This window comes from Petromyzon marinus, chromosome 21, assembly GCF_048934315.1.
Source record: "Petromyzon marinus isolate PM22_M1 ecotype Great Lakes invasive population chromosome 21, UKy_Petmar_22M1.pri1.0, whole genome shotgun sequence".
NCBI classification, from domain to species: Eukaryota; Metazoa; Chordata; class Hyperoartia; order Petromyzontiformes; family Petromyzontidae; genus Petromyzon; species Petromyzon marinus.
In genome coordinates, this window is record NC_133687.1 from 14,039,799 (window position 1) to 14,060,669 (window position 20,871).

The following is a 20,871-nucleotide window of genomic DNA, read 5'->3' on the forward strand; positions in this document are numbered from 1 at the left end:
CGACCCCGGAGAGAGGGAGAGAGACATGCAAACTCTAAAATGTACAGCTGGCGCCAGAGACGGAGAACCGACAAACTGCACAGCCAACGCAGCCAAATCTTGAGACTTCAAACTATCTCCACGTGCTCGTCAACGTCACAGAGACCCGGCTCTGGGACGTTCCATCGTTGCATTCAATGACCAGCTACCCAGGTCAAACCCCACCATCGCCATGGTCTCGGGTCAGGAATCTAACTTATCCCCCCACCCCACCCCTAGCAACGGAGACTCCGGGAGACCCCGAGGGAGGTATTTGCCACGTGTGCACGGTCAACACGTTCGTTCAACAAAGTCGGCGTGTTGATCGGGATGGTCAGCGCCAAAAGGCGTCTGGTCCTTGCCTATAAACATTTGGCAAGGCAGTTCAGCAGCGTTGCTTTAGGCCGCGGTGACGAAATGTGAATTCCCTCGCCTGTTATACAGGAGGTTATGAGTTCGATCCCGACCCTGACTGATGCTTGTGTATTTAGAGTTTGCATGTTTTTCCCGTGGTCAGGTGGATTCTTCTCCGGGTCCTCTGGGGTTTCCCTCCACATTAGAAGCGTGCGTTTAGAGTCTTTGGCTGCTCTACATTTCCACGTGATAAGCCACAATTCGTTGAGCTATCATTTGTGATAGCCAGGTCGCTTCTGAAAAGGAGCGATATAGCTTAGCGGGACTTAACTGGTAAAATAAAGAATAGTTTTTAGAAGTATTTAACCCTGATGTCGCTGATGAGACACTGGATGTTGAAAAGGGTCAAGTCACAAAGTAGGCCAAGCGGACGGCATCTCTCCTTCACCGAAATCCATTTCTCCACACAAAAATGGGGAACAGAATATAGTACAGAATTTTTTTACACGCGTACACATATGTATGTTGAACTTCCTTCGCACCGTACGTAGCCAGTCATGTTAATCGGAGGTGCGGGGGAAGGACAACAAACTAAACACAAAATTCACACAGCAACGACCCCACACCCTTCAGGGAGTACGAAGTGTCAGCAGCATTGCCCCAATACAAGCAAGCTCTGGAGCAGTTTCGACGTAAAGTTCCTCGTCAGCAGAGCCTCGCTTGAACCAACAACACTGGTGAACTGCCAGATGCTATTGGTAGGGAAGCCTCCTTTGTGAGACTTTGGGTTTTCGTGTATTCAACCAATGCTGCTGAACAAACAAGAAACAACTCCGCCAAGGCTGTGTGGCCGCCTGGGATGTGTGCAACACATGTCTTTGATAATGATTCAAGTTGTTTTATACTCCACAAATATGCTCATAAATAACTTCTGTTCGTTCAGAGCAGTGCGTCACCAGAGGGTCTCAGCACGGTCTCCAATAACTGCACAAATAAAGCCCCACATTAATTCTGGCTGTCGCCTGATGAGGCTGGTTGTAATTACCGGCCAATTGTCATACTCGAATGTAAATGTTGTAGGGTTACTCTCCAATACACCGATGTGTGGCACTAGTAACAAATCGGCATGGTTTGTTTACGTGACAAACCTCACTCATTGGCGGGGTTTAATGCCGCATTTATATATACACGCAATATAACCCCAAAAACTCTATTGTGAACATTAAATGTAATTCTGCATTCGAGTCGGTTAAATTCCAGCTCTGGGAATTAAAAATAACGCTTTTACTGATACGCAAACGAATTCATTATAAGGGTCGCGCTCATTACGCACAAAGTCATTGCCACGAATGATCCGCTGATCTCATCAAGGAACATGAACCATCATCACGGCGGCTCCGCTCATCCTCGCAGCAGCGGCTTTTGGCTAAAGCCATCGAACAAAGACGGCGGTCACCGCGTCGCGCGCTTGCAGATGCGCTTCTGCGGCCGTCTGGAACGCTCTTCCTTCCGTTATTGGGAAGCCACTGGAGCTGTGCACTGTTGATTGAAAACTAATGTATTTAGCACTGCTCTTTTTGTGTTAGTTTGTTGTCCTTACCCCGCACCTCCGATTAGCGCGGTTGGCTACGTACGGTGCGATAGAAGTTCAAGATACATATACTGTATACATACGCACATTATTCAAAGCGGCACTCATAGCTCTGACCCTATGCTTAATGACACCTACACACATTAACCTCTGACCTTATTAACGCTCGGTCTAACCGTAACACAGGCCTTAACCCCAAACGTTACTTCGAATTACCTATAACCCTAACCTAGACACTATATATAGTTATTCAAGTAACTCATACAGCAGTCGAGGGGGAGGGGTGGGTAGACTGGGTGTGGTGACGTAACTCACCCATCTCGCGCATAAATTAGACTAATTAGTTGCGAGCGCTGATTATGCAAATTCGGGTTAAAGCGAAACATCTGCTGGGAAGTGTGTTAATGGGCGTGGGATCGCTGTACTAAGGGTGTGTGTCTGTGTGTGTGTCACTGTGTGTGTCCGTGTGCGTTTGTTGGGGGAGCGGTAGTGTAGCGGTTAGCGCGATGGGCTACGAACCCGGCGAACTGAGTTCGATCCCCTCTCACGGCCAACACCAGTGACGATTATTTGAACCGGTACAGGACCTCCCCTAGGTCGACCCAGCCTCAAATGAGTACCTGGAGCGGTGTGTAAACATCGCCACTGGGGAGACAAAGGCGGCCGGACGTGGTGCTGGCCACCCACTCATTCGTGTGCCGTGCCGGCCTTCATAGATGCTCGCTAACAGCACTTGCCCCAACATTCTGTTAAGGCTATAAGCGAGACATTTGTCTTTGTATGGTAGCGTAATGATAACATACTACAGTCTATGTGATCCCCGTGACTTGAATATCCCTCGGCGCTCCAGTAGAAACTCGGGAGTAATATCTGGCCGAGTGTCTCTCATTAACGCTAATTAACGCCATCTGCGGACCGCGACGGGTCCATTACACACCCCACCACCACGTCACACAAGCACATCCTCATATCCTCCTTTATTTAACCCTGGCCAGAACCAGCGAGACCACGTGTCCTACATAATGTGCTACAAGCCACAAGCACACTCTGCACATAAAGTCCGGTGCCTCGGGAGGTTCAGAGTGGCCGTGCTGGAGACACTGACCCAGCACTGCTGAGAATCTGGGTTCGAGCCCTGTATCCAAGATCTCCGTCTCTCGCAGGAAGTTCAAAGTGGCCGTGTTGGAGGCACTGACCCAGTACCGCTGAGAATCTGGGTTCGAGCCCTGTGTCCAAGATCTCCGTCTCTTGCAGGAAGTTCAAAGTGGCCGTGTTGGAGACACTGACGAGGACCTGGGTTCGAGCCCTGGATCCAGGGTCTCCGTCTCTCGTAGGAAGTTCAAAGTGGCCCTGTTGGAGACACTGACCCAGCACCGCTGAGATTCTGGGTTCGAGCCCTGGGTCTTGGATGTCTCTCTCTCTCTCTCAGTTGTTCAGCCAATCAGTGAACTTTGTAATTAGGACTTATCAACAAACAGCGCGTAAATGACATCACACGACGCCACCAGCGCTACAGTGAAACAAACAAAACTGTCAAAAAAGTTCCTAAAATAATAAAATAAAACCCATGCCCTTAATGTTGAGCAGCTGGAGTGAGCGGTGGCACAGCGGTTAGCGCACTGCGTTTTGAATTCGACCGATGCACCTGAGTTCGATTCCCGAACACGGCTAACATCAGTGGCGAGTGACGTACGAACCGGGGCGCCTCCCCCTGCATCAACTAGCACCGACCACAGTGGTGAAGTATGGACAAACAACCTCCTCCACCCCCCCCCCCCCCCCCATGGCCGTCACGGGTCTCTGTCTTTGCACGTGAACAGTATTCAGCAGAGCCTTCGCGTGAACGTGCCGAGCTGACGCGCTCAGATTGTATTCGTTGGTCTAAAAATGAATCACGTCTCCGCAGGTTCGTTCGTCTCTGCGTATAGTCCATGACTATGGGTCTCTGTGCGAGTCTATGGGTCTCTATATGAGTCTATGGATGTCTCTGTGTGTAGGTTCGGGGCTCTCTATGTGAGGCGGTGTGTCTCTCTGTGAGTCTACAGGTGTGCAGTATCTATAATATGGGTGCTTTCACGTGTTTTCCACAGTCGAGTCTATGCAGAGTCGTCCCTAGGGTACAGGGGGGAGGGGGGCGCTTCGACGTGACGGTGTCAGATGTAATACCTACCTATATGAGTCTTTGGGTCTCTATATGTGACTCTATGAGTCTCTATCTGGGTCTACGGGTGGTCTCTGTATAAACTAAACAACTGTTTTTTTATTTCACTAGGTTAGGCCCACTTAGCTATATGGCTCCTTTTTTTCATCAGCGATGTGGCCACAAATGATAGCTCAACGAGGTAGCTATCCACGTGGAAATGTATCACAGCCAAATACTCTAAACGCATGATGTGCATTCTTAATTTTAGAGGGGGGGAAAAAAACCAGAGGACCCGGAGTAAAAATCCACGCGACCACGTGGAGAGTTAACGGGCAAACTCCAAATATACAGCAGCAGCAGCAGCAGGCGTCAGGGTCGGGATCGAACCCACGACCTCCTGTAGACCACGCGAGGTTGTTAACATCTCCTAGGTTACTCCCCCATCGCCATTCCATCGCTGCGTGCATCCGTTCAATAACATTTCAAGACGCTGACTCGACGTCGATATCGACGTTATGAGACGATGCTTTGGAACAATGGCGGGGTGGGATGTGAGAGAGGGGGGGGGGGGGGCGAGGGGGGATTGCGGTAAACTAAACGCCGAGTTTAGCGACGACATAAACGAAGAAGTGTGAGGAGGAGGATAAACATTGGACCCTGGCCGCGGTCACCGCCCGTCGCCAGGCAACGCGGCTCTCGGGCGCGGGGGGGACCACGTGACCGCCGTCGCCATGGAAACCTTTGTTCCACTAGGCCCGCCATTTTACTTTATTTATTTACCCCCCCACACACCACCACTACTAGCACCCCCCCCCAGCTCCAACTACCCCCCCCCCGTCTACCTTTTTAATATATAAAGTGTCACGTTCATGTTGGTGAGAATTGCAATAAAGTGTGAGAAGGAGGAGGAGGTGGTGGTGGTGGGGGTGTTTTAGGGACGACGGGAGTCGGGGGGGCGACTTGCGGTGTGCGCGAGGTTTTTTCCCCCCTCGCCCCCTTGCTGGTTAATTGAACGTTGCCATGGTAACGGTTGAATAAAGTGTGTGCGTGCGTGTGGGGAGAGAGTGTGTGTGTCTGTGCGTCGTCTAATTGAAGTCCGCTTCAGCGCATTGCAGCAGACGCTACTTCCAGCCGACACCTTGAACAATCTCGACTGCAGTCACGTTCATCGTCGTAATCATCTGTATCATAATCTGTATCACCATCGCCGTGATCTATATCACAATCACCACACAATCATCATCATTATGGTTGTTTACGTCAGCAGCAGCATCATCATCATCATGGACATCATCATAACAATCATCATCACCAGCTATTATCGCCATCATCGTCATAATCGTCCCTATCATCATGATGGTACTATATTAAAATAATCGTCATTAATGTCATCATCGCCATCACTATGTAGGCCATCATTATCAACATCGTAATCATCATCCGCTTTGGGGGTCGATAAAACGCGTTTCGCGACCTCTTGAGTGGAAGTCAACAGTCATTGCCCCTTCATGAATGTTCTTGCTTTCCGTCATGGTACTGTGGAATGTTCACGGCTGGTTCGGGGCCTGCAGAGGTCATTTCCACCTCTTGCTTTGTCTCCGATCCATTAAAAAAAAGAACTGTCGACTCGAGTTCGACTCCGGGATACGGCGAACATGAGTTGCAAGTGACATCAGAGCCGGCCCTAGAGTGGCCCACCCTCCTTCACCCACCCGCATTGACCAGCGTGGTGAAGTATGGTAAAAAAATTTTTTTACAAAAACCTCCCCACGACCGACACACGGCCTGGAGGAGCGGAGAGCCATCATCCATCGGTGAATCGAGAATGGCCGGAATCCGTGATGTTTTTTTGGCGAGTGTAGCCTTTTCACGGCCCAGGTCTCCTTCTTAACGCAAGAAACGTGCTCCCGTTTTCGTTGCCCTCTGCGGTCCTCGGTGTCAAGACCCAATTACAACGTTGGGAGTGATTAAGAGGGTTCGAATGGACCCCGTTTGTAATTCACCCAAAGTAGTGGTCTCGCGTACAGGCGGTGGAGGGAGGGGAGGTTGTATAATTTCCCTAATAAGCGTCGTTTTTTAATTATATTCAAATAATTAATACGTCCTTCACGTGGCTTAATTAGGTCGGCTCCGTCCCTATCGCCCACCGATAGCCGCACCCCACCCCGAACTCCCTCCCGCGCGCGTCCTCAATATATCGCAGGGCAGCAGAGGGATCGCGACGTCGTCTCACAGCGATCACCATTTGTTTTGTTTACACTACACGGTGGGTGGGGTAGAGGGGGCAGTGGGGAGAGGGAGGGGGGGGCGTTTGACCATACTTCACCACTCCGATCAGTGAACGGTCAGTTGGAAGGGAGCACGCGATGTTGTCTCGCCTCCTCCAGCCGAGCGCGCCATTTGTGTGCGCGTGTGTTGAACTTCCTTCGCACCGTATACGTGGCCAAAAAGTACTGAGCGAAGGTGCGGCAGCGATTGGTTGTGGTTGCCCCCCCCCGCCCCCCATAGGCGGAGTTTGACTTCTATATTTGGGGGGCGGGGGGGGAGTTAGGAATCGCGGTCGCATATAATTAATTGAATCTTAATTGTAAACTACTGAAAATAAATGAATAAAGGTGTTCGTCCATGCCCCCTCCCTCCTGTCCGTCCGTTCTGACTCCTTCTCAAGTCGTGCCACGGACACTCAAAACCTCGACGCCACGCCAAGGGAGCAAAGTGGCACAATGCCCCATTGGAGAGGCAGGCAGAGGAGCACGTGGATTCAAGCTGGCGGTGTTTCACGTGCAGGCGAGAAGGTGCTGCAGGGAAACAGGAGTCTCGTTTTTGCACGAGTGACCTGGGTCAACCAACAAAAACATGCAATAAAAGGCCAAATAAATAAATATTTAGTGGAGCAATGATGCAAATATAGATGAGCCGACAATACGTCTCCTTCCATAAATATGTCTCTCCACATCAATAAAAATAGAGTACTGTATTTCTTACACATCCCATATGCCCCACGGCCTTCTGGAGAATGCATACTTTCAGCAGCATTGGTTCAATACAAACACAACTCTGGACCGAGTTTGAAGGTCGGTGTTTCATCAGCAGTCATGCTTGCTTGAACCAATGCTGATGAACTGCCAGATGTTCATAGACAAGGACTGGTTTTGACTTTCAGTGTCTCATCAGCAGAGTCAGGCTTAGCTGGAACCATCGCCGGTGAACTGCCCGATGCCAGAGTAATTGTGCTTGGGGCAGGACACGCAGCGAGAAGGGACGATGGTGGCCGAGACTAACCACAGAGCGGCAGCCAAAGGTGGGAGTCACGCCAAAGAAGGCACGCGTCGCGGAGATGGAGCGACGAAATCAGCTCGTGTGTAGGAGCAAGATGGACTTCTGTTACATCGCGAGACGATCAGGGGGGAGAGGTCTTAAGTCCAGCAGTGGATAGGTCATGACCGATGATGCTGATGTGATATTGCTGTGGAGAATATTAATGCTTGCTTGGCAGGGATTTTAAGAGTGGGAACAATAATGGGGGAGGCGTTGCTGTGAGTTACAGACATCTGGGACAGCAGGGGAGAAGGAGCGACCACCCGCCGAGCGAAGGCTGAGTAAATGAAAGCGCTGCAGCAATAATAAGTGATGGTGACTGTTGAGGTTGGCAGGAGGCCTCGGTTGCCGGAGCGGAGGGAACGGGAAAGGGGAGTGGAGCGAGATGAGAGGTAGGAGAGTGCGTGGAAAAAAAAATAGAGCGAGATGGGAGGGGAGAGGTAGGAGAGTGCGTGGAGGGGAGTAGAGTGAGATGAGAGGGGAGAGGCAGGAGAGTGCGTGGAGGGGAGTAGAGTGAGATGAGAGGGGGGAGGTAGGAGAGTGCGTGGAGGGGAGTAGAGTGAGATGAGAGGGGAGAGGCAGGAGAGTGCGTGGAGGGGAGTAGAGTGAGATGAGAGGGGGGAGGTAGGAGAGTGCGTGGAGGGGAGTGGAGTGAGATGAGAGGGGGGAGGTAGGAGAGTGCGTGGAGGGGAGTAGAGTGAGATGAGAGGGGAGAGGCAGGAGAGTGCGTGGAGGGGAGTAGAGTGAGATGAGAGGGGAGAGGCAGGAGAGTGCGTGAAGGGGAGTAGAGTGAGATGAGAGGGGGGAGGTAGGAGAGTTTGTGGAGGGGAATAGAGTGAGATGAGAGGGGAGAGGTAGGAGAGTGCGTAGAGGGGAGTAGAGTGAGATGAGAGAGGCAGGAGAGTGCGTGGAGGGGAGTAGAGTGAGATGAGAGAGAAGAGGTAGGAGAGTACGTGGAGGAGAGTAGAGTGAGTTGAGAGGAGAGAGGTGGGAGGGTGCGTGGAGGGGAGTGGAGTGAGATGAGAGGGGAGAGGTAGGAGAGTGTGTGGAGGGGAGTAGAGTGAGTTGAGAGGTAGGAGAGTACGTGGAGGAGAGTAGAGTGAAACGTCTTATTTTCCGGAGAATATGGTGGTGCGTGAGTGTACTCTTTGTAATGTAAGTTGTATACCAGGGTGCCACTCAGTATACCTATGGGAGTAGTGAAGTCTCATTCTTCTGGGATTTCACTCTCCTCTCAATTGTGTTATTTGTTGTGTAAAAGTCAAAAACTGAGAATCCCGTTCTCCTCTTTTCATATTCACAGGGGGCTCAGGATCTCCATCTCATTAACTCCTCTGCATCTATGATTAATACCGTGACTGTGTGTGAATTGACTGTGATCCACTGCATCGCGCGCTCTCAAATGCGCTTCTACGACCGCCTGGAACGCTCTTCCTGCCGATATTAGGAAACTGCTGGAGATATGCATTTTAAAATCTAGATTTAAAACTTACTTCTTTCGAACTGCTTTTTGTGCTTAGTTTGTTGACCTTTCCCCGTATCTCTAATAAAACACGGTTGGCTACGTACGGTCCGAAAAAAGTTCAACATACACACATGCCAGAATCTTTATTTATCCTGGAGAAATCCGATGAGCTATGAAGCTCTTTTCGCAGCTTTAAACTCGCAGTGGCTTCAGTTTAACAGGAAAACGAATAAAAGCAGAGGGTGAGAATCTTGAATTTAACAAACTCAAACCCTATAGTACGCTGGTGTATAATTGTATACACGTGCAGTGAGTGTTAAGCTTTCCTATACAGTACTTTGCACTCTTCTGTTTTAGCATTATTTTGTTGTTGTTGTTGTAACCTTCTGACCCGCCCCTACTGGACATCTGTGAAAAGAGCTTCATGGCTCTTCGGATTCTTCCAGTCTAAATAAAGATTCTGGTCGTGTAGATTTCACGCACTGCTGCTGTTGTTGCTATGACAACATACCTTTGGGAACATTTATGCACCGCTATGCAATGCATTCGAATAACATTGCGAAACTCATCTTATGCACAAATTGCACTTTATTGCCATTAAAATATCGTGTTTATATATTAAATCATTTTTTACCTATGGTAAATTCACTGAATAACATAAAGAGAATGTGGTTGGTGTGAAAGTATAACGGCATTTTTATGTCCACATTTGGACAATGAAATAAGACAAAACACAATAAAAACAATTCGCCCGCACGGATTCTCTTGACGCTTTACTCAACGCGTGTTCCCCCTGGCATTGGCGTCTTTAATCGGCGTTCAAAACGGCAGCGTCCGCGCAAGGCGCCCGAAGATGACAACGGGGGGGCGAAGGGGATGGGTAAGGGGGGGGGCAAAGGGGGTGGGTAGGGGGGGCGAAGGGGGTGGGCAAGGGGGGGGCGCATAGCCCGGCAAAACTGGGATGCCGGAACGAACTCGTTGTAGCGCTGTTTTATTTATATTTGTCTCCAGATTTTGGCGAAGCGTTTGAGAGGTTGTGGCTGGTTTTCGATAGGACAATTCCCGAACGGCAAGATCACATCGTGCCAAAGTTTGGTTCGTGTTGGATCGCCTTAAGATGTTAACTCGCCTGGTGTACAGGAGGTCGTGGGTTCAATCCCGACCCTGACGCCTGCTGCTGTATATTTGGAGTTTGCGTGCTCTATCCGCGGACGCGTGAAAATGTCTCCGGGTTCCCCGGCGTTTCCCTCCACATTTAAAATTTACCTGCGTTCAGAGTATTTGGCTGCTGCTATAAATTTCCACGTGATAAGCCACTTCGTTGAGCTATCATTCGTGATAGCCAGGTCGCGTCTGCATAAGAGCTACATAGCTGAGTGGGCCTTACCTGGCACATTTTTTTTTTCATAAACGCTTTCAACCGCAGTGGAGCACGGTGTTAGGCAGCACTCTGCTTGGCTTGCACTCACCCTGCCTTACACGTGAACGTGTACATCACTTTTATCAGTCCACTGCTGGATGAGGGCCTGCCTTCACGTACCATGCCGGTCCTACGGGTTGTTTCGCCATACTTCACCACGCTGGTCATAGCAGGTTGGTGAAGGCGGGAGGAGGCAAAGGAGTAAGGCCATAGAAGCACAAAACAACACTTCACTGCCCTCTGCTCCCCACTACGTGTAGCCCCGCAGCAGCCGATAACAACCTGTCATGCATGGTGGTTGCTCATCCGAGTACTTGCTATGCTCAGCCCTGTGTACTTCCCCGAAATTTACGACATCGGGTGCATTGTGGGTGGGTTGGTCGTAGGCTTAACACAGATTAATATTTTTTCCTTTTTTTCCCCCCAGTCTTTGATGGCCTCAGTCTAAACTATAAAGTGTGATCACTGCTCTCTCTCGCTCTCTGATCTGAAGAAGGGCCATTTCCTGAAACTTCAGGCTACTATAGCAGTTCTCAATCCGTGGAATTGCCACTTAGAGCGCAGTCTGAGGCATGGATACCGTGCAGGCTAAATTTCGAATGTCATTGCAGCGTGGCATCGACGTCGCGGTGACAAAACCACACTGATACGCGACACGGACACGTGATCTCTCTGTGTCTGGTGGCCTTAGCAACCCTGGGGGGGGGGGGGGGGGGTGAAGGGCGCGGGGGGCGTGGGGCGCGCGAGGACGAGTCAGTCTTGATTTGGCGGCTGCCATGCGATGGATGTTGAGAACCACTGGGCTTTTATATTGATCCGTCATCTTCATACTCTTCTTTTTCTTCTTTCCGGAATTTCCGTCCATGCACCTCACGTGAATCTGCCTTCCTGGTCCTCAGTCTGTATCCACCAATTCGCGTCCTGGACTACGATCATCATCATCAATCTCCACATCCACAGCCCACAGTCTGTCACTCTCCAGTGTCTCACCGCTCCGAACCACTGTCTCTCGGTGATCTGCGCTCCCAGTGCCTCTCTACGTTTGTGACGTTTCCCCACCTGCCCGTGGGTTTCCTCTCCTCTTACGAACCAAGTGCTCGCTGTCCTGTCGACTGTTTTAAGGCAGCGTGAGTGATGGTAGACTTGGAGTGCTATTGTTTTTTTTTGATGAGGGGGGAGGGTGGGCATTTTCGTTTTGTCAAGTGGGTGTTTAATGTAAAAAAAACTATAAAGATGCAGCCCCTGCAATCGCTTGCTCACGCCACCGCCGATGGTAGCGCCTCCACTATGAACAGCAGCCGAGAGCCCTTCCAGTTGGAATGTTTGGCCTGCTCTTCCTTGCTGGCCAGACATCTCGGAAAAGGTGGGAGAGTTACCCACACTTTACCCCACCACACACGCGACCTCTGGTTCTTGCTCATTTATACGGCTGTGTGCTCAAACCATTACGCAGCGGCAGCATACTGTACCTGGTGGATGTAACGTTGAAGCGTTTACTAGAGTAGTGTATCAACATTTCTCCACACCTCATAAATCACTTTGACAAGTCCTTGAATGCCTGGAAAAGAAAAAAAACTCTACAATTGCAAACTTTGGGATTTAAAAGCTGTTGTTGTTGTCGATGGTGATGGTCTTGGTGGTGGTGTTGTTTTTTGCTCGTAGGGGGCACAGCCAGTGCATCTGCCAGTCATCTCAATCAATCAATTCATGGCACTTGGGTCTGTTACGTGACCTCCTGTCAGCGAGCCTTCGACACTTCACGTAGCCTCAAACGTGCACCTGGCCTGGCACAGACGCCGTGGTGACGTCACCGCCATTTAGTGGCGAATGGCGGCGATTGTTGTTTGTTGCTCTTAAAAAAAAAGAAAAATTCCGTTATCGATGAAATATAAATAAACCTTGCCATGATTCAGTCTACGCAGTCACCTCCTCCCAACGAGTCACACGTCCCGCCCGGCTTGTGCAGCTTGTAGAGTCTCGGAGCCCTGCAAGAAGAAGCCACAGCAGCACTCACCATGTTGTGATGAGAACGGCTGTCACACGAGTGACCTGAGGTCATGCTCCTCTCTGTGGTCGTGCTGCTGTTTTTTTTTGCAATGGATGCTGGTGATCTACTGTAGCTGGTTAAAAATGAAGCCGGTGCATCTTGCTGATGATAATGACGGTGGTGATTATTATGACGACGACGATGATAGAGATGTTGCTACTTGTGCTGTCGATGATCTTGAGGCCGATGCTGCTTCTGCTGCGGGTGCTTATAGTCTCTCGCTGCTTCTGCTACTGCTTCCGCTGATGATAACTGATGCCGCTGCTTCCACTACTGCTGCTTTAGCTGACGTTACCACTGATGCTTCCTGTGCTTCCCCCGATGCTGCTTCTGCTGATGGTTACGTCGCTGCTTCTGCATGTTGAATTTCTTTCGCACCGTACGTAGCCAACCGTGCCAATCGGAGGTGCTGGTGCTTCAATTGATGCTCCCAGTGCTTCTGCTGCTGCTGCTGCTGCTGCTTCCACTGATTCTGCTGGTGATGTTGCCACCTCCACAGTAGCTGCTGCTAGCCCTGTGCTCCTCACACCTGGTAGTAGACGGAGGCGGCGTGCTGTCTCGCCAGGTCGGGCACGATGTACAGGGGCAGCCCGTAGTCTCCGGACACCTTCCCGTAGTGCGGGCACGGGGCACCCGCCCCTCCTCCACACGGGGAACCGCCGGGCGCCACCGCTACTCCGCCACCTCCCCCCCCACCGCCGCCACTACCGCCACCACGCACACCCCCATCCTCCTCCGTCTCCTCCTCAGCCTCATCCTCGTCGTCGTCCCCTCCTCCTGTTCGTGCCCCAGACCTGGCCCTTCTTCTTCTTCTTCTGCTGCTGCTGTCCTGACGGCGTCCTGGCATAGACGAGGGAGGGCTTTTAGGGCCGGGCTGATTAATTGTTTTTAATGTTTTTATTTCACCAGGAAGGCCCACTGAGCTGTGTAGCTTCTTTTTCAGAAGCGACATGAACATCACAAATAGGAGCTCAACGAGTTGGCTCATCACGTGGAAATCTATAGCAGCCAAATACTTTAAATGCGTGATGTTGATTCTAAATGTGGAGGGAATAACCGGAGGACCCGGAGAAAAATCCACATAACCACAGGGCGAACACACAAACTCCATATATACAGCAGGCATCAGGGTTGGGTTAAAACCCACGACATTCTGTATACCAGGCGAGGTAGTTAAGATATCTCCACTGCAGCACAACATTTGTATTACATTTCTATTTAAAGCTTTCGTGACTGCAGGGAAACATCTTCTTGGTTCTTTCGGTAAAGTCACGTAGAATGGAAATAAAATAATAAAAATAAAACATAATAAAATAAAATTCTCACGACGTTTCGGCCACAACACAAGTAGCCTTCTTCAGGTGAAGGAACATAACTGTCGGGACGACCGCTTCAATGAACACTGCTAAGCTTGGCAGCGTCTTTTAAGCTGGGTGGGAGAAGCAGAGCATCTTGACAAAGTAGTTTACATATCAACAAGAGAATTTAGCATTGAAGTAGCTGTGTTAATGTGTTGGATTAGCAGGGTGTTAAAGTCAGAAATTAGCATGTAACTGGGAGATTAGCATGATGTTAGTGTGAGGGATTAGCATGTAACTGGTCACGGAAGTAGCTATGTTAAAGTCAGAATTTACATATCAACAGAGGCATTTAGTATATTAATGCTAAAGAACTGAAACTACCCAACTATCATACAATAAGCCAATGTGAAAGAACCAAGTATAAACTACATCAATATGATAAATGTACTCAATATATTGTTCAATAAGTTGAGCTATTAACATAAAGTAACTGGGTATACACTACACTATATAATGAATATCATATAGTAAACTGATAAAAAACTAAAATATAAACTACATCAATGTTATCAATAAACGCAATATACTCTTTGGTTCTATTCGGTAAAGTCACATAGGTAAAAATAAAACAACAAAAATCACGACGTTTCGGCCACAACACAAGTGGCCTTCATCAGGTGAAGGGACCAGACTGTCTCGAGGACAGCGCTGGAGTGAACTGTCCTCGAGACAGTCTGGTCCCTTCACCTGATGAAGGCCACTTGTGTTGTGGCCGAAACGTCGTGATTTTTGTTGTTTTATTTTTACCTACGTGACTTTACCGAATAGAACCAAAGAGTACGGATCCTTGCAGTCACGAAAGCTTCAAATCTAAAACTCAATATACTTTCCAATTAGCTGAGCTACTAACAATAAGTCGTTATATGTGTCCTACATTGTGTTTGGAGGCAGCGGTATCCTAGTGGTTTGTGCGCTTGGCTACAACCTGGGTAGTCTCGATTTGACTCATGGCCACGGTGCTATTTTTATCTGAACCCACAATGGTCTCCTTCTTGGTCGACTCAGACACAAGTTCGATCGAGTTTGTTGATTGTCTCTCTGTCGGCCGTGTTGCTGTTTTGTATTAAACCGGATCCAGCCATCATCAGCCATGCTCTATCCACGGTTCGATGAAGCTCTCCCCAAGCCATCGCCATCTCTCGCGGTACACAGGAATATGGAATGTCCTTTACCGTAGGTAACAGCCAGTAGTTGTGTACGTGGGGTGACTGCGCCTCGTCTTGGGAACGTGGAATGTCCACCTCTGTGTACCTGTGCTCTGGGGGGCCCGGTGCCGGCGGAGGTGGGGCCACGTGATCGAGAGTCCAACGAGTGAAATCAGCAGGACGAGGGCGGAGCCTGCAGCCAGCCAGCCAATCAGCAGCGGTCCAGGGTAGGCTGGGTGCGGGACTTGGGCCGTGCTGGTGACGTCACGCAAGTCTGTATGGTGACGACGTCACAACAGTGAGTGATGCATGCGGTGACGCTACATGTGGTGTAGCGCTATTGTCAATCCACTGCTGGATGACGGCTTCCCCACGCCTTGCGGTTTCTCAGGGGGGTTAACCGGCCATACTTCACCACGCTGGGCAGTGAGAGCAGATGGAGAGCATACACATTGGCGCGTGTTACGGTACAACAATGTATTGCGCTTGCACTGCCCCCCTCGGAACATAGCTCCACAGCAGCCTATAGCACCTGCTGTACGCACGACGGTATCGCCCATCCAAGCACAGAGCAGGCTCAACTCTGCTTAGCTTTCGAGAGCTCAGTGATTTGATTATTCCCCAATCAGGTTCATTCAGATCACAATCCTCGTCACCATCATCATCGTCATCATGAACACCCGACCACCTCGTTTATACTGCGTGTTAATAAAATACCCAGTGATTATTTTACTAAGTCTGGGTCAGTCAGACTCTATCCACTGCTGGCCTGGTGAGAGCAAGCGACGTTGGCCACCAACCTGAAGCGTTCCAGTCACGTGACTTCCCCTGTGTCGGGTCAGAAGTCATCGCCCTCCCGTGATGCCGGGTGGTTTTCCCATCTTGCCACGCTGCTCCTCCCATAATGCCTCGGGCTCGTTCCTCGTCACGTGGGTCTGACGAGGAGAAGGAAGAGGAGGAAGATAGGGAGAGAGGGTGGTGATGGCGAAGAAAATGATGGCTGATGGTGGCAATCATGATGGTAATGATTGATCATGGTGACGATAATGGCGTGAAGATATGATGAAGATGTGATGATGGGGATGTGGGTGACGCGATGCTGGGTTGATATGACGAAAATAGTGTAAATGATGGTGGTGTTGCTTTTTGTGTTTAGTATGTTGTCCTTCCCCCGCACATCCGATTAACACGGTTGGCTATGTATGGTGCAAAAGAAGTGCAATATACAAAGTAACCTATTATTTACTTGACCAGGTAACGCCCACTGAGCTATATGGCTCTTGTTTCAGAAGCGACCGGGCCACAATGATAGCTAAGCGAAGCGACGTATCACGTGGAAATTTAGAGCAGCCAAATACTCTAAACGCGTGTTTCTAAAAGTGGAGAGAAAAATCGGGGGTACCTGGAGAAAAATCCATGCGACCACAGGAAGAGAGAACATGCAAACTCAGTACATACATGGTGTTTGGTTAAGATGATGATGGTTGTCATGTGATGATGTGGGTGACGCAGTGCTGGGTTGATGTGATGATAATGATGATAGTGAGGATGTTGATGACGATGATGGTGATGATGTTGGGTACCTAGCCCCACCCTCAGCACGAGCCTCATGCCGTGCGTGACGCAGGCGCCTCCCACGCGCCCGGACAGTCCCTCCCACGTGCCGTCCGACGTGGCTACACACAGCAACATCAACATTATTATCATCAGCAACATCATCATCAGCGGCATCATCATCGGCGTCATTGGCAGCAGCAGCATCAACATAAGCAGCAATATCATCATCAACAACAGAAGCATCAGCAGCAGCATCATCTGCAGTATCATTAATAGTAACGTCACAAGCAGCGTCATCAACATCAGTAATATCAGCAGTATCATGACTAGCTTCAGCAGCGGTAACATTAGCAATATCGTCAGCAGCACCATCAGCATTTATCACCAGCATCATTATAATCAACAGTAGCAGCATGATCATCAGTAACATCATTATCAGCATTTGCACACATCATCATCACTGCGGTGTACACTCACATATGATGTGGTACTCCCTCTTCGGCGCAAACTCGAGTCCGCGGTAGTTGGGACTCACGCGCTGCACCTGGGCGGACGACACGCAGAGGCAACATGTGCGCGCACACCTAGCACCGTATCTCATGCGGACGAGGGGGGACGCCTTCCCTCTTCCCATCCAGCAGTGGAGTGATCTCGCGCCCCCCACCCCCGGTGCCACGGTTGCCCACCTTGAGCGTGTACTTGAGAGCGCGTGCCGGGCGATCACACGCGAGCACGAGGCGAGAGTTGCGCGCGCCGGGGGGCGCCTCGCAGCGCACGCTCGAGTCTCGCGAGACCAGGTAGAGGCGGTGGAACTCGGCGGGACCCGGGCCGAGACCCTGACCCGAATCGGGACCCGGGCCAGTGCCGTGACCGAGAATGGGTCGAGAACCTGGTCCAAAACCACCACCAGCAGCAGCAACACCCAGATCCAAGGACAGATCCAGACCCAAATCGGGACCAGGAACGTGACCCCAGTTTGGACCGGGACCAGAAGCCAGGGCTGGAATGCCACCGGATCTCTGAGCAGGGCCGGTGCTCAGATCCAGATTTACACCCAGACCAGGACTGGGACCGAACCCCAGACCTGGACCCGTACCCAGGCCAGGTCCCGAACCCACTCCCAGACCCGGTCCCGAGCCTGGACCAGGTCCTGAAGCCACGGCTGGATCCATGCCAAGGAATGGACCAGGTCCCAAACCGAGATCTGAACCCAGACCTGGACCGGTGCCAAAATCCGGACTCGGACCAAAACCCAAACCCAGTCCCAAACCGGACCCAGAATCCGCGACGGGCGAGTCGCTCCACTGCGGCCACTGCCTCCGTGGCAGCGATGCGGATGACTGAGAAGATGACGACAATGATGACGACGATGATGACGACGATGATGATGAGAATGGTGATGATGACATCACGGGGCAGATGAGGTCGATGCGGTCTCCCATCTGCGGGTAGAGGATCACCCCGTGGCTGCCCGGGAAGAACCTGCATGGGGTGTGGGCAGAGGGGGGGGAGGGAAGGAGAGCGATTAACTGCGATTGTAGTTGTATGTTGAACTTATTTTGCACCGTACGTAGCCAACCGTGCCAATCGGAGGTGCGAGGGGGAAGGACAACAAACTAATCACAAAAAGCATGTCTAAACTAATTGGTTTCAATCTATATTTAAAAGCGCATAGCTCCAGTGGCTCACTAATATCGGAAGGAAGAGCGTTCCAAATGGCCGCAGAAGCGCATCTGAAAGTGCTGCCGTCTTTGTCCGATGGTTCAGCCAAAAGCCACTGCCGCTGCGAGGATGAGCGGAGTTCGCGTGACGATGGTTTATGCTTCTTGACGAGATCAGCGAAGTGTTGTGGCTCGCCATTTGTGGTCAGCACTTTGTGTATAATGAGTGCCACCTTGTAATGCATTAGTTCGTCAACCTGAGGTCAATGCCAGCACCGGAGGTGGTCGGAAAATATAGTCAAGTGTATGGTCACGTGTGGTGGTTGACTGTGGTTGCATGAGGTTGTGTGAAGATTATCAAAGTTAAATATGTTTTGCATGTGACTGATTATGATTGTGTCGTTGTATTTGGCTGATTGTGTGATTGTGCGGTTGTAGTTTATTAAGGTTCCATATCACGTATGTAAAATGCGTGTGGTTGACTGGTTGCTTGCAGTTGCGAATGGTTGACCGTATTACCTGTAATTGCGTGTGGTCGCGAGTGATTAGCTGTATTATCGTGTTTGCGTGTAGTTGGCTGGTTGCGTGTGGTTGACCGGTTGCCCATAGATGCGCGTGATTGCGTGCGGTTGCGTGTAGTTGCGTGTGGTTGCGTGTAGTTGCGTGTGGTTGCGTGTAGTTGCGCGTGGTTGTTGCGTGTGGTTGCGTGCAGTTGCGCGTGGTTGTGTGTAGTTGCGCGTGGTTGTTGCGTGGGATTGCGTGTAGTTGCGCGTGGTTGCGTGTAGTTGCACGTGGTTGTTGCGCGTGGTTGCGTAGTTGTTGCGCGTGGTTGCGTGTAGTTGCTGCGCATGTAGTTGAGTGGTTGTTGCGCGTGGTTGCGTGTAGTTGCTGCGTGTAGTTGCTGCGTGTAGTTGCTGCGTGTAGTTGCTGCGTGTAGTTGCTCACCGCGGGTCCCGTGTGCTCCAGTGAACGCGCTCGATGAGGGAGGCGCTCGCCGCGGCCGCGAGGCTCGTGGCGACCACGACGAACCCCAACATCCCGCAACAACAACAACCACCACCACAACAACACCACCACCACAACACCACCACCACCACAACAACACCACCACAACAACACCACCACAACAATAACACCACCACGACAACACCACCACGACAGCACCACCACAACACCACCACCACAACACCACCACGACAGCACTGCACAACCGTAACGACACTCCCCAACGATGTCACCGTCGCTACGAGGGGAAGGCGAGACGAACCCGAACCGCCATCCAGCGATCACAACACAGCAGAGGAGGAAGAACCAACAACAACAACAAATCTCTACGCTCAAACAACAACAACACAAGCATCTACAACCACCTCCGCTTTGCACTTGTTGGCTACGTACGGTGCGAAAGAAGTTCAACGTACATGGGTACATACGCGTGCAACAACGAATGGTTAAATGGACAAAAAAGACGGTACAAGGCGACAAAACGTGTAATAGTAAATACAAAGTTACACACAGACAGAAAGTAATTAAGAAGGGCACGGGACGACGAGAAGGAGCGATAAGAGTCTTGCGATAGACGACAGGAAGCTGTGGTATGTCAACTCCACTTTCTCCTCAGAATTTCAAATGTAAAATCAAATATTTAAAAATATCCCGCCGACAAAAGTAATAACTAACGGTAAGTGATAGGACTAATAATAACAGATTTTTTTTTACGCGTGTAGAAAATAATACAATTTTCTAAAAAAAAAAAACTAGAAATATATTTTTTGTTAATTTTTACAATAAGATGAAAAACAAGGTAAAATACAGTAGAGGATAATGAGATGCGTTGGTATTTCCTATATTTTTTACGTATTATACATATACATTAAAATCGTTATGAACATGTTTAAGTGTAGGTGAAGCGGTTTTTTGTTTTGGCGGGAAGAAGAAAAAAAAGACCCGAGGCTGAGCGCGCGACGCCGCGGGCGCGAGACGGCGTCTGAGCGCGCGCTCGCGGCTCCCGCCAACTTATCCCCCCCCGCCCCTCCCCTCATCCCCCCCCCCGCCTCTCCCCTCATCCCCCCCACCCCCCACTATCACCACCCTCCTACCAGCACCACCACCACCACCAACCACAACCACCATACCCACCCACCCCCCCACCTTATCATCACCCTATCACCACTCTCCCACCACCACCAACCACCATCCACAACGTCCCCACCCCAACCGTATCATTATCCTATCACCACCTTCCTACCACCAGCGCCACCAACCACAACTAGAATACCCTCCCACACCACCACCTTATCAACTTATCACCACCCCGATCATTATACCACAAGCCCTCACCTTGTCGTGACCACATCCACCAAACACTCCACCACCAACCCCCACCCCCTCCATAATTTTTCGACCAACATGTCTATAAAGCACAACCAATCACAAACTCATCCCCCCTATCAGTATCACATCCAGCACCACGACTGTGACCACCACCTACCGCACACCACAACGACCTTACACCACTACCACTTCACACAACCATCGCTACCGCCATGGACACACATAGCCTACCAGCCCTCCCCACATCATCCCATTCCCCTCACCTCCACCTCTTCTCACCTCTGTTACCTCACAGTCAGGCCTCACTTGAAGAGGATTATTTTGACACGGCTCAGAAGATAAATCGTTATTTTCTCATACATTCTGATGTTTCTCCCTTCTAACATATTCAGAGTTAAATTTTCCCTTCACTTACGTCCCACCGCAACTCTCCTCATTTCACTCACTCTCACCTCCA

At 50.4% G+C, this 20,871-nt stretch overlaps 1 protein-coding gene across 1 annotated transcript; it reads right to left on the reverse strand.

The window, feature by feature from the left end:
• Positions 1-9,459: 9,459 nt before the first annotated feature.
• On the reverse strand, positions 9,460-20,083 carry LOC116944586 (uncharacterized). The gene is made up of 8 exons (XM_032958288.2): positions 19,026-20,083; positions 17,106-17,901; positions 16,897-16,963; positions 16,446-16,538; positions 15,663-15,797; positions 14,969-15,136; positions 12,886-13,196; positions 9,460-12,294 (listed from the first exon to the last, which is right to left on the reverse strand). Exons 1-8 carry the CDS (start codon positions 19,115-19,117, stop codon positions 12,250-12,252), a joined length of 1,707 nt encoding a protein of 568 aa, XP_032814179.2. The 5' UTR covers positions 19,118-20,083; the 3' UTR covers positions 9,460-12,249.
• Positions 20,084-20,871: the final 788 nt, after the last annotated feature.

Bases quoted from the DNA above. Each gene is read 5' to 3' on its own strand.
- LOC116944586 (XM_032958288.2), bottom strand. From the start codon at position 19,117: ATGTTGGGGTTCGTCGTGGTCGCCACGAGCCTCGCGGCCGCGGCGAGC. The intron at 16,964-17,105 runs GTGGGCAACCGT...TCGTCCGCCCAG, and splicing joins CTCTCAAGTACACGCTCAAG to GTGCAGCGCGTGAGTCCCAA. The intron at 13,197-14,968 runs GTACACAGAGGT...CGTCTATGCCAG, and splicing joins CCGGGCCCCCCAGAGCACAG to GACGCCGTCAGGACAGCAGC.